Genomic DNA, 13821 nt, shown 5'->3' with positions numbered 1-13821 from the left:
TTCAATAGAAGCCCAAAGAAGTGAATAGAATAGGGTTCCAAATAAAGAGATATATATGTAAAAATGTAAAAAACAGAGTCGATTACGCCTGTCTCTAATCCTAAATGGAATGTAACGACGTAAGGATCCATATGTAAACATAGTATCTATTTAGATAAGCTCGAATGACCCCTTCTCATAATGAGAATGTATCTAACCCTATTTCTGTCCGGTTCGGTCCAGTCCGACATGGAATGAACTTATAATCATGGAATCGACTCAATCATCAGATTATAAGTTCAAAACCCTAGTACATTCCCCTTGAATGTGGGTTATGTGTGTCGACACGTGTGTACGGCTTCTGAGGGGGGTATAACGTGTGGCACAATAGACATGTTCACTATCCCACATCGGACAATGCTTGAGGGGAAGTGCAGAATATAATAGGTCAAACTCTCAAACTAGTAACAACTGATTTTCCTTGGAGTGGTGGCACCAAATCTCATAAAACTCCGTAGTTAAAACGTGCTTCTACAAGAGCAATATTGGGATGGGTGACTTCTTGGGAAGACAAAGCCGTGAGGGCTAGTTGGGCCCAAAGCAGACAAAGTATTACTGGACTTGAGGGGGTGGGCTGTTACATTATCCTTAACCATGCACATAGTTGTATGATAACTCTTATTGTATGCAAACTAAACCAATTGTATGTATTTCTCCCATCCTCCTTTGAAATCTAAAACACATGCTTATAGCATATCCTCCATTTTTTGTATCATGCATTTGGATTGACCATCTATTTGAGGATGATAAGCCGTGCTAAAATTTAATCGATTGTCCAATCCCTTTTGTAATTGCCCCCAAAACTTAGATGTGAACCAAGTATCCCTATCGGAGATTATTGATTTGGGTACCCCATGTAATCGAATAATTTCCTTTACATAGATTTTCGCTAGTTTCTCTAGGGATTCCTTAGTGATAATCGACAAGAAGTGTGCCGATTTGATAATTTGGTTGATAATTACCCAAATTAAATCTTTTTCAGTTTTAGTCTTGGGAAGTCCTAAAACAAAATCCATTGTAATGTCTTCCCACTTCCATTATGGTATTGGTGGCTGAGTTAATGTTCCTCCAGGGCTTCGTTGCTTTATTTTCACTTGTTGACATGTCAAACATTTCGACACGTCAAACATTTCGACACGTATTCAACAATGTCTCTACTCATTGTTGGCTAGAAGTAATGAGGGCGAAGTATTTCATACATCTTTGTAGATCTTGGGTGCATCGCATATAGTGACAGAGGATCTTCATCCATAATTTTCTTTCATAGTTCCAGTTCATTTGTACCAATAATCGGTCTCCTAAATGCAAGAATCCATTTTCATCAATTTTGTATATTTGATTCTCCCCCTTTTTAATTTACTCGTACCACTCAGCATACCTAAAATCTTGTAGTTGCAATGCTTTGATTTCTTCATCTAGTGTCATTTGGACAATGAAATGTGTTAACAACATCCCACAACCAATTGTTTTCCCCACTTCCACTCCTGTTCTCTGTAATTCATACCTAGGTTTTATACGTGTGACTCCATATCCCCTCTTTCTAGGTTCAGATTCCACTTTTCTACTTAATGCATCTGCTACCGCATTAGCCTTTCCTAGATGATATTTTATAGTGAAAATCTTTCAAAAGTTTCAACCATCGTCTTTGTCGTAAATTTAAATTTCGTTGATTAAGTAGATATTTCAGGCTCTTATGATTCGTGAAAATACAAAATTTTGCTCCATAAAAATAGAGTCTCCAAATCTTTAAGACAAATAGTAGTACGGCTAATTCCAAATCGTGAGTCGGGTAATTCTTCTCATGATTCTTTATTTGACTTGACCATACACCACCACCTTGCATTTTGCATGAGTATGCAACCCAAGCCTTCTTTCGAAGCATCACTATAGAAATGATAATCGTCCACCTCATTAGATAAAGTTATCACAGATGCACTAGTGAACATTCTCTTCAGCTCATTAAAACTCCATTCACAATCTTTCGTTCTCACATACTTTATTCTTTTATGAAGAAATTTGGTAAATGGGGACTCAATTATTGAAAAGTCTTTCACAAACTGACGATCATTATTCATATGCTTATTGCATCCATTTCCATTCCAGAACCTCAAGTTGACAAGAAACCGATGATTACTCATGATGAGCCTAATGATCGAGTTGAGCATGATATTCCGGATACCAGATGGTGATGTTTCTCTAAGGAGATCTCAGAGTACTCGCAGATCAGCTATTCTTAAAAATTACACTGTCTATTTGCATGAATATAAGTATGATATCATTGATTTTTTAGATCCAGTTACTTACTAGAAAATAGTTAATTGTTCACAATCTTCATTATGGATGAAGGCAACGACTAATGAGATGGAAACCATATCACTTAATAGTGTGTGGGACTTGGTTGAGTTGTCACTTGGTTGTAAACTCATTGGATGCTAATGGGTGTTTAAAACCAAACGTGACTCTAGAGGCCAAATACAAAGGTACAATGCTAGGTTAGTAGCCAAGAGTTATAATCAAGGAGAAGGTATTAATTTCAAAGAAATCTTTTCAACTCTCTCGACTAAATATTTCTTTTGTATCATTATGATTATACTGGCTCATTTTGATTTAGAGCTGCATCAAATGGATGTCAAAATTACATTCTTGAACAAAGATTTATATTAGGATGTTTATATGATTCGGCCTATTGATTTTGAAATAAAGGGAAAGGAACAAGTGGTATGTAAGTTGGAGAAATCCATTTATGGATTGAAGCAAGCATCAAGTCAATAGTTTTTGAAGTTTCATGAGATGGTCACCGTCAATACTGGTTTTAAGGAGAATATTATGGATCAACATATATATTTGAGGGTCAGATGGAACAATTACATATTTTTTATTTTATATGTTGATTATATGTTGCTCACCTATCATGACACTGACTTGCTAGCTGAGATGTTGTCTAACCATTTTGATATGAAATATCTAGGAGAAGCCTCTTTTGTATTGAGCATTCAGATTTTCTTTGATTGATTAACAGTGTTCTACAGATTGTCTCAGAAAACCTACATTGAAATCTTGAAGAAATTCAATATGCAGTCTTGCTCTTCTGGAAAAGCAACAATTGTGAAGGGTGACAAGTTCCCGAGAACTCATTGCCTGAAGATGAGAGTGAGAAAAACCACATGAAGGTAGTCTCATACGCATTTATTGTAGGCAGCATGATGTATGCACACACCCTGATTTCGCTTTTGTAGTGGGTGTGCTAGGTCTGTACTTGAGCGATCTTGGTCTATATCAAGGAAAGTAGCTAAGAAAGTCATAAAGTATCGTCAGGGGACCAAGGACATACTGTTGACATATCAACGAACCAACATCCTGGATATAATTGACTTTTGTGATAATGATTATCCAGGCTGCATGGATGATACGAATCCACATTTGGTTATTTTTTATGATGGCATGAGGAGTTGTTTCAAGAAAAAGTGTCAAATAGATAATCACAGCTTCTTCGACCATGGAACCAGAGTATGTAACGTGTAATGAGGTCATATTCACGCAACGTTGTTAGAAAACTTTGTTTCTTGTTTGGGAGTTGTTGACTACATTTTGAGACCACTTAAGTTGTATTTTGACAACTCTATAGCTATATCCTATTATTGAAACACTAGAGGCACTTCGTGCTCTAAGCATATCAACATAAAGTTCGATTTTGTTAAGGAGGTTGCAGAATCCCTCATTGATATTGTTTTCATGCCTACAGGTCACATGTTAGCAGACTCATTAACTGAAGGCATGCCTATATAAGAGATTGATAAGAGCGTAGATATATTGAATTAGTGGGAGTTTCATTGTTGTTTTGTATAAGCATGTTGTATATGTTAACATTGTTTCTATTTTGAGTATCTTTGGTGCATGGGTACAGTCTAATGCAAAGTTTTGGCCAGCCCATTGGACTAAAAAGTCTTCTTGTTATAGTTGAATTTCTTGTTTAGGCCTTCTTGTATCAGTCCATTGGGCCAATTCAAATTTTTGGCCAGCCCATTGGGTACATTCTAGTTATTTCTCAATTAATCTAGGAAAGTTTTATCTACACACCACAAAACCACTATCTTTATACCACTTTTTGAACATAATAAATTTGCACTAAAAAATTATATTTCTACATACAAAATTATAGTGAAAAGACCAATTTACCCTTTATGTGTAAAAATACTAAGTATACACCAACATTATAAGTCTACACACAAATTTTATAAGTTTACACACAAAATCTAATGAATAGACCGAAATGAAAATTCTCAAGTGAGGGATCCCTCACTTTATTTAAAATAGGGGATCCATCTAACACCCTTCATTATGTGTAAGTGTGGTCCCCACACTTGATGGAGCCCACGCATGAATGGTGTATGAATGGTGTTAGATGGATCCCGCACTTTAAATAAAGTGTGGGATCCCGCACTTGAGAATCCCTCTAGACCGAAATATTCTTGACCTTGTAAAATATTAAGTAGAATATTGTTAAGTTTACACACATTTTAACCTAAAATTTGTTGCTTGCTGCTTCCACTCGTTTCCAAGCTCCTCGGCTATGCCATCGTGGCTGTTTCTTGAGTCAAGTTTCAATCTCCAGTTCTCTTCTTCATTAGTTAAGTCTTCATCTTTTCATAGGGGTTTCACTTAACTTACATGCCTTTCTTTAACTCTTGTTTCCAATTTTAATTTGGTGTTGTGTATCTTAGTCCAAATTCAAACTGCTACTTTCTTTGTCTTTGGGTTGGATGGGAATTGCAGATATTGAAAATTTTGAAGAACAGTTCGGGTGTGTTTGGAAATGGTTTTGGTTTTTTGCTTTCAAAAATTGATTTTAAGATTAGATTTTGAAAACAATGTTAAGAAATAATGATGAAAACAAAATTCATTTGGTAGAGGATTCTGTACAGAGGAAAAGGGAAGATGAAAGAGAAAACATGAAAGAATTTTATAAAACTTCAAATAACAGTTTTGGTTTTTTGGTTTTTGAAAACTAAAAACAGTTTTCAGTTTTATAAAATAATTTCTGAAAACTCCCACCAAAACGAATTTTCAAAGCTAAAACAATTTTTGAAAACAAAAAACTGTTTTTGAAATCCTAACCAAACACACTCGAAGTGTGAGAGGCTTAGTACTGTTACTACCTTTGAGATGGAAGTCACGAATTGCTTCTCCATTGAATCATTCCAGAGGATGTTCTGGTCCTCAATTGAGGTCCACACAACCTTATATTGACTATCTAACCTCTTCACCATGATCCTTCTTATAATCATTCCATAACTCGTCATCTTCAATGATTTTTCAATGAAATCGAACTTTATTTTTTATTTTTAGTTTAAGGGTTAATATGTCATTTTAAATAAGAATATTTATGTAAAATAAAAAATTGTAAAAACAACGTAAACTTAATATTTTTAGTTTAATGGTTAATATGTCATTGTATACAAGAATATTTATGTAAACTACAAAAAATTAAAAAGTAATGTAAAGATAATGTTTTTGTGATGTGTAGATAAAGATGAGGTTTGACAGTGTATTTGCACTGCGTTTAGGTGTACCTCACCTTACAACACCACAGTTTTTTGTGACACGTCAAACGCTTTTTGTAAGCAGAACTCACCTCGTAACACCACAGTTTTTTACCTCGCAACACCTCACCTCACCTCACAACACTCCCAAGCGGACACAAAATTTCCCATTAATCTATTATTCTAGTTGATTGATTCTGAGAAACCCAAAATTTTAACAGAGAAAGCTTTCCTCAATAATACACCAAACCAAACCAAACTCAAACAAATCATTTCTGCCTCTGTGTCCACTATTCCATTCCCTCTCATTTGTGCTCTTCTACCTTGGTTACAAAATGAAACAGAGGAAAACCAAAAAACAAAACCACGTCAACAGATACTTACTGATAGCAAAAAGTTTATTAGTATTTAGCAAATCTAAGAAAGAGAACAGTAAGCTCAACTACAAAATACAAAATCTTTGGTGGCAACCGGCCACCGATGAAAACAGAGACCTCGAACTCACAAGCTTATCTTCAAATTTTCAACCCTGAATGAATGGCAACCACTCCCCCAACAAGATTTTCATATTCGACTTTCTGAAACCCTGCTTCTGCAATCATTGAAGCAAATTTCTCCTGCATTCATCAATAATAAAAAAAGTTGCAAAATGTGTACATACTTGTATACAGAAGTCTGAGTCAGTTCTAGTACTCTTCCGCTTTACGAACTTAGAATCCTGGAACCAGAATTTAATTGCAGGGGAAGCAATCGATATATCACCTCCCAATGCGACAAAACCACGTTTACCATGACTATAAATATATTACTTACCTCTGAGTAAAGCCTAAAGCATAAATACAGCAAATTCTAAGAGCTTGTATATCTTCTACATTTATATAATGTCTATGCATCTTCAAATAAGTATTGCGTACACATTAGCATTAAACCCACACTAACATTTTTTTGACAAACATAATGAAGAAAAATAGGAACTGCTACTTTATCAACTTAACAATTGGAGATAACTTCATCTTTGAAGTCCTTGATTACTAATAATGATGAAATGCAGCCAGCTATAGGAAAAAACTAGGGAAAAAAAAAAGAAAAGGAAAAGAGAACAATCACAAGGATTTGCAGAGGCGGCTCTTTTTGTAAGAAAAACTAGAGGAAAAAGAAAAGAAAAGAAAACAATCACAAGGATATGCGTGCAGAGAGGCTCTTCATAATTCTTTTTGTTTCTCTTTTCCCTCAACAAAACAGCATATATTAAGAAGCATTACGCAAAGAAAGGATAATAGATGACTTCACAGAGCCTAAATAAAGGACCAAGATTATTGCCTAAGCCCCTAACTCTTCTATATCTTTATCTCCCTAAAGCCTTAGCCAACAGGAGGGAGGCTGCAGCCCAAGCAAGACGCCAAGTTCAGGTAATTGCAGAACGTGATTGAATAATCTGCTTTAGTAAGACCACATCATTATCATCATCATCAAAGTCATTATCCCAAAAGTTTTGGGTTGGCTAAGAAAAAATATACCTGAGAAGGAAAACGATGGATACTTTCAACTAAGTACTGATAAGATTCCCGATCACCTGCAATAAGCTCTCCTACAGCTGGAATTATTGAAAATGAATAATGATCGTACCTACACAAAAGAACAGGAAACCCTCAAGCAAAAGCTAAATGGAAGTTATAAAGGACAGAAATAAATGAAAACGAAAGACAGCTAGATTCCACTTAGAATATTTTTCAGTAGTAGGAATGGCTTATTCGTTGCTGAATGACGATAATTTTTTGGAAATGGAAGCCAGGTTAGTTATCATATAATCTCCTAATAGGTTTTGACTAGCTGATATATATCAGGGAATCAAAATTTAGCTGACCATGAAATAACAAAATTTCAGCTTTATAATAATATTAATATTGATTCTTAAAAAAAAAAATTAGTGTGCACCATCATATACCAGCAGATGAGAATGCAAGATACTCACAAATCCTTAAATACAGGAACTTCGACATGGCTCAGTTCCAGGCAAAGGAATCTTCCTCCTCTTTTTAGCACCCTATCCAATAAAACCATTGAAGCTATCATAATAAGTATGGAAATGTACAAGAGAAAACATCATAAAGTATTAGATACCAAGGAGAAAGCTAAGGACGGTTTTAGGTTTTGGTAATTAATGTTCTGAGTTTATCCACAACTCATAAGTTGGCCTGAGAGTGTCATGCAATGCTTCTCACTTTATGACATGGACCAATAAGTAGGTCGGTGTAATGACAGTCCCTAGTGCAGTATATGATAGGAAAAAAGAAAAGGGAACATCAAATAGATGGGCTTCAGAAAGAAAAGAACCAGAATTCATTTAAAATAACTCAATTGAAATATGCATGATGACGACTAAGATGTACCCGATATATTTTGAGATGGTTAAATGTAAACCTGTGAAATAGAAAGCTTAGCATGAACAGTTAAACAAACGAAGGTAAAGAATGAACATTCATGAGAGAAAATATCCAAAAGTTAAAGATACTAATAAGCTGCACTAAGCCTAACTGCTTCACAAAAGTCTGACTGAAAATGTAAGATAAAAGACAGAGAGTGCCACGCAATTCTTCTCACTTCATAACGTGGATCAGTATAATATGGAAAAAAAGGGTAAAAAAATAACATAAAGTGGATGCTTCAGGTTGAACCACGATCAGCCGAGATATCTGAGTATAATGATGCAAACATTGGGGAATATGTATGATGTATCCAATAGGGTAAAAGTATGCCTGAATAGGGTAAATTCTATAAGTTTGCGATACAGCCTACAAAGATGTACATAATATTGGGCTGTTAAAGAGAGAACATATACAAAAAATGAAAGTAGTAGAACTGAGAATGTTGTGTTGTACATGTGGCCACGCAAGAAGGTTTAGGAAACATTAGAATTCAACCTGACTGACCTAGAACAACATAATGACTTAAAAAAAACAGACCTAACTAAAAGGGAAACCGTCTCCACAAAGGATTCCTCAACTTAGAAATGCGCAATTTAAAGGAAATCCTCCTTTAATAAGGATTCCTGGATCAATTTTTTTTCCCCCTCAAGAACTCGACTCCGACGAGTCAACGGAGAAACGGTTGTTGATGTGGGGTAGCTCATTCCAGTAACTCATCATCACAAATTCAACCGTAGGAATGAACTCGACCTCGAATTAGGAAGTGTCGAAGTAACAAAAACCCACAAGCAGAAACTTCATAACGTTGAACATCGTGAAGCTTCTTCTTGTGTTAGTAGCAAAAATTGTAGTTTGTTATCCATAATTTCCCTCGAGCCAATAAACTCAACTGGAATGACAGTCAATAAATTCTATAGGTTCCCTTGATTGACAGATTGCAGCTTGAAGCCAGGCCCGTGCATCTTAAGCATCTATAACTCAACAACACTTTCTTGTAAGCTTAATCTAAAATCAGATTCTGTTGTAGCCAACAATTCTGGTTTGACCAATTCAGTCATCAAAACATCTTCTTTCATCTCTGTCAGACTGATATGGAACTCTTTCTGAAGTGTATTGATATGGTGAGAGGCTGTCCAGTAATTTCTTTCACCAAAAATTCCACCCCAACAGAATACGCTTCCTCTCCAGCCTTGTTTTCTTGAAGAAATTTTCCTCATCAAGCAAATTTAGAGTTGATTCAACATCAATATCTGGCCGTAATGATGGTTCTTCTACTGTTTCACACATGATCTCAGGCTCCTTATCCTGTGCCAGTTGAAATTCAGCTTCTTTTTCACTTGAACTCTCTCATTTATCATATTGAACAACAAGTGAATCAGGTCGAGCACATGATGCTGTAGGAACTTATTTACAGACATCTTTTCTTCCTCAACTTTCATGAAATTAGTTTCAACTGTAACTAAATTCACCTTTTTCATAAAAGTGGCTTCTTCCTTAGTCTTTCCAAAAACTTTACTCCATAATAATTTACACGCAAAGAATTATTATTCAGTCTTGCTACCAGGTAATTAATAGATGCTGCCATGAACTCCAGTGTAAGCTAGGAGGATTGTCTCTCCCCCTCAGAAGTAGGTTTAGTCATCTTGTTGATGTTACAACTGTAATTTATACCACTACTTATTGGCATAAACAGGTAGTAGGCTGCTCAAAACTGGTCTGATACGAACTGATATAGTTTTTAAACTACTAATGTAAATTTTATTTAGGATTGAGTGAACCAGAACCCTAACCAGTAACCCCCAAATTAATCCCAAAATAAAAAATCCGAGCTCAGAAATTCTCAATTCCTAAATTTCTTCAAACTGAGACAGAACTTTTGGCAAACAAAACAAAAACTTAAAACTTCTAAGTTGAATAAAAATTCTCCTAAATCTCTAAGGTAGGGTTAGATAAACTCGCCTTCTCTTCTTAGCCTCTCACCGAGCATGTGTAAGGAATATTTTCTTAAATGAACCTCTCCTATAACAATTTTGCATATAAACTCTCCCCTTATTTCTGAGGCAAGCAAGTCTTTGAATAGAGGTTTAAAACCATTAGTTTAAGAAAACATTAGGATTTCTAAACCTAACTGACCTGGAACAACATAATGACTTAAAAAAAAAGGACCTAACTAAAAGGGAGACCTTCTCCACAAAGGATTCCTTCACTCTTAAAAAAACATAATTTACAGGAATTCCTCTTCTAATAAGGATATCTACAAAACGTAATTCAAAGGAAATCATCTTCTAATAAGAATCCCTACATCAGGCCAGGTAATTAAAATTCTACCTATAAGCTTCAGCAAGAACTTTTTCTATGTGTGTCATATTCCTTATTCCAAAAGCAATAGTATAGCCATCCATTGACAAATCTTCGAAACTCAAGGCTTCAGCATCCTCCTCAACCCATGTAAGGGACCTCTCCTCCACAAGACCTAGAAGTAGCATAATTACATTAATGTGAATAAAGAAGAGACATGAAAATATGTGTGTGTGTGTGTGTGTATATATCGGTAAGAGAATAACCAGCACGCATGCCATATAAATCCTCCATCTGGAAAGTCTACGATACATCCACTGTCAGGATTATTCCATTTGTCTTACCTCTCTCTACAGCCCGGTTTTTCCCAACATTTAGCATGTTTGGGTTGATATCGCATACGTATATTCGAGTTTCATCCTGTAAATCAAAAGTACTCTGCCTTGCTCTACGTCTGATACTGTTTATGGTTTCTAAGATCCTGAAAGCAACATCCCCTGCAACATAAATATTTTAAACTCCGATCTAAATCCAGTTTCACATACCAAAGCAATCAAGGGTGGCTAAACTAAGTTTCACATAGCATTACTCCATACTCTGATCGTCTACACTACGCCAATATTGCTTTGAAATTTCTAACACTATGTTCCAAATAAGTGTCATGAATCACATGCTTCCCAATTAGTTAGGACACAAAATTACAGATGTTATATTTTGCCAATTATGTACTGATACAAATATGAAAACACATAAGATAACATCCTCAGCAGCAATTCCAGGACTATAGTTTTGCAGTGAAGAGAATTATAGTTTTAAAATTAAAGTGAGCATCAGCAGTCACCTACAAATACAGAACACCCCTTCAAAATTCTATTTGTTCACGGGAATTCTGTTTGTTTTATTGTAAAACGAGAGGTGGGAAATTGTGAAATGTAAAGATAAGCTTTTTCACGCGCGGAAGTGAACTGCAGTTGGAGAGGCATATAATTGGCTTTGCATTATATGGCAGATGGGGTGGTGCAAAATAGCTTGCAGACGATTTTGGCATAAGTCATTTCCATCTTGCAATTATTGTTGATTCTCACCCAAAAAATTTCTCTCTTTTCACACAGTTTCTGGAACCTTTTATTATACTTCTAAGTTCTAAGCAATGAACCAGACCATAAAAAATTACTCAAAAACTATATTTTTACATTGGAATAATTTTACCATGTAGACTGTTTAACACAGTGATAAATTCAAGAAAAAAGGGAGTTTTTAAAAGCAGCACCAAATGAAGTACTGGATTGTTTCTTTACACTGCTTTCGATGTTCTTACATCTTGCTATTCCCACACTTATGTTGCACCAAATTTAGCTTCTAAAATAATATAACACATAACTGTGCAAGGTTACATACCTGTCCCGCCAGCCATGTCAAGATGTTTCATTCCTGGGAATGGATTCATCTTGGAAACCAGCCTGAAAAGTTTCCAGTTAGGAATGATAAGCCAAAGAGAGATCTGCTGAATATGAATAGTCATCTAAAAGTGGAACCAAAGAATATAACCTGTCCTTCCATAATCTATGTAGTCCTCCACTCATCAAATCATTCATGAGATCATAGTTTGAGGCGACATTGCTGAAGACATCACTGACCATCATACTTTTCTCTTCTTCTCGTACTTCCCTATACCCTGAAAATGTAATTGCATTTATAAACCTGCAAATATCATGAAACAATAGACTACTAGGTAATATTTGATGCACATATGTATTTTGCTTGGTTAAATACTCAAGACAAACAACTTATGTAAGTCAATAGTTAGTCTAATTTCAACTCTTATAGCAGGCACCACTTTTATGCAAATGGAAAAGGCTTACCATCAGTTGAAAACGATACAACAACTGACCCTAATCAGATAATCAGTAAAATTAAGACATGAAAGCTCAAAAAATAGGAGGATTTTGGAGACGTACCAAAGCTTGTAGCATGTGAATGAAGTAGAGAAGCCCATGAACGCATAGGTGAGACATCACTCCTCAACTTCCTGGCAGCCAATCTCAACGCCATAGCTATATAACAAACAAATCAACAAAAACAAAGCAGTTATAAGAACAAGCCGTTGGAAGGATTACACGATACTGATGAACTGATGAAAAATTGCATAGAAAAAACTAAATAAATTTGATATACAGCCGCGTAGGAATTTCGTCAAACACTTGGTGGGCGCGTCAGAGAAATGTCAATTCTAAGATAAGTAATAAGGAAATGAAATGAAGCGTGCATAAGACGGAGAGCAAGCATTGAATACATGGCGAGAAGGTGGAACAGCAAATCACCAATTTTTACTTTGCATGCGGTCCACTGCCAGCTGGCCAAGCCAGTAATAACCCTACGAAGCCGAACAAGAATAACCGAAAAAGAAAAATTAGGTCTCTTTGGAAGTTGTTTGTATTTTGACCAACCAAGAGTGAGCTAGGATAAAAAAAAATGGATTAATTAGTAATAGGTTTTTCAAATCAAATTTTCATTCCAATAGATACATTTTAATTTTTTTTAACTCATAAGATCCAGAATAAAATTTTTTCATTAAGAACAAGTTATTTAAAATAACTTTTTTATTCACCATACTACTCTCAACCCTTATCCAACAGTTTAATATGTTTTCTGATGTCAATGTAATTAAACAGTGATAACTCACTCATTTAAGTTTCAATTGAGACATTTTTTTTGGCATTGGAAAGAGAACTCAAAAACCCATAAAATTGTATCTAATATCGATTTGAAAATTCGAATATTTTCAATGCATGAGAGTTGTGTTTTTGGAGTGGATAGAGTGCAAACCTAACTATCAACTAAAACATAAGAGCACCCACAGTGAGTGTGCTAAATCACACTTGATACCCCATTTTTTGGAAAAGTTCAGCACTGTACCCCCACAATGGGACCTTTTGTATACTTGAAAAGTATTGGTGTACAATGGTAATTTTAGACAAACCTGAGAGCTGAAGTATGCGATAGTTTGTGAACAGTAACAATTAATTGTATCAAAATCCAATCAAAATGGGTCACCTGTCCTTTGTTGTTGAGAACTGTCGCAACCAGGGTCACGACGCGGATCTAAAAGGATGAAAAATGATTTAGAAAATTGTTTAGAGTCGCCACCAATTGATATAGGTGCAATTGGACACTAAACATGTGGTCTACGAACCAGAAAATGGGTAAGGGGGTCTATTGAGTGTGGGGAAGGTGTTAGGCACCCCACAACTCCCTAAAAGGTTACCTTGATTGATATGTATGCTTTTTCTTAAAAAATTTGTTTGTGATGTTTTTGATTTTAAAAGATAACGCAGTTAAAGCTAGGCAAGAGCTGAATTTTATCAAGTCCTCCTCCTAAAGAACTTTAATTCACGTATCTAATAAATTAATTTATCATTTATTTAAATAAAGATAATGCAATTAAAATCTAGGCAGGAGCTGAATTTTATCAAGTCCTCCTCCTATTTGACTTTATTGTAAGTATCTAATAAATTAAT

General features: G+C 35.3%; 1 protein-coding gene across 7 annotated transcripts; it reads right to left on the bottom strand.

The window, feature by feature from the left end:
• Window positions 1–5935: 5935 nt before the first annotated feature.
• On the bottom strand, window positions 5936–12737 carry LOC119996198 (2-methoxy-6-polyprenyl-1,4-benzoquinol methylase, mitochondrial-like). 7 transcript variants are annotated; one of them, XM_038842746.1, is made up of 9 exons: window positions 12597–12737; window positions 12262–12357; window positions 11852–12004; window positions 11702–11763; window positions 10648–10800; window positions 10334–10478; window positions 7552–7623; window positions 7097–7205; window positions 5936–6297 (listed from the first exon to the last, which is right to left on the bottom strand). In XM_038842746.1, the coding sequence occupies exons 2-9, from the start codon at window positions 12297–12299 to the stop codon at window positions 6178–6180; spliced, it is 852 nt and encodes a 283-aa protein (XP_038698674.1). In that variant the 5' UTR covers window positions 12300–12357; window positions 12597–12737; the 3' UTR covers window positions 5936–6177. The 7 variants fall into 7 exon arrangements, with proteins under 7 accessions (XP_038698674.1, XP_038698672.1, XP_038698675.1 ...); XM_038842744.1 differs by having other exon boundaries at window positions 11852–11978; XM_038842747.1 differs by lacking the exon at window positions 12597–12737 and having other exon boundaries at window positions 12262–12588.
• Between the last annotated feature and the right edge of the window lie 1084 nt (window positions 12738–13821).

The sequence above is a fragment of the Tripterygium wilfordii genome, chromosome 4, assembly GCF_013401445.1.
Source record: "Tripterygium wilfordii isolate XIE 37 chromosome 4, ASM1340144v1, whole genome shotgun sequence".
Lineage (NCBI taxonomy): Eukaryota > Viridiplantae > Streptophyta > Magnoliopsida > Celastrales > Celastraceae > Tripterygium > Tripterygium wilfordii.
This window is presented reverse-complemented; position numbering and strand designations above follow the sequence as displayed.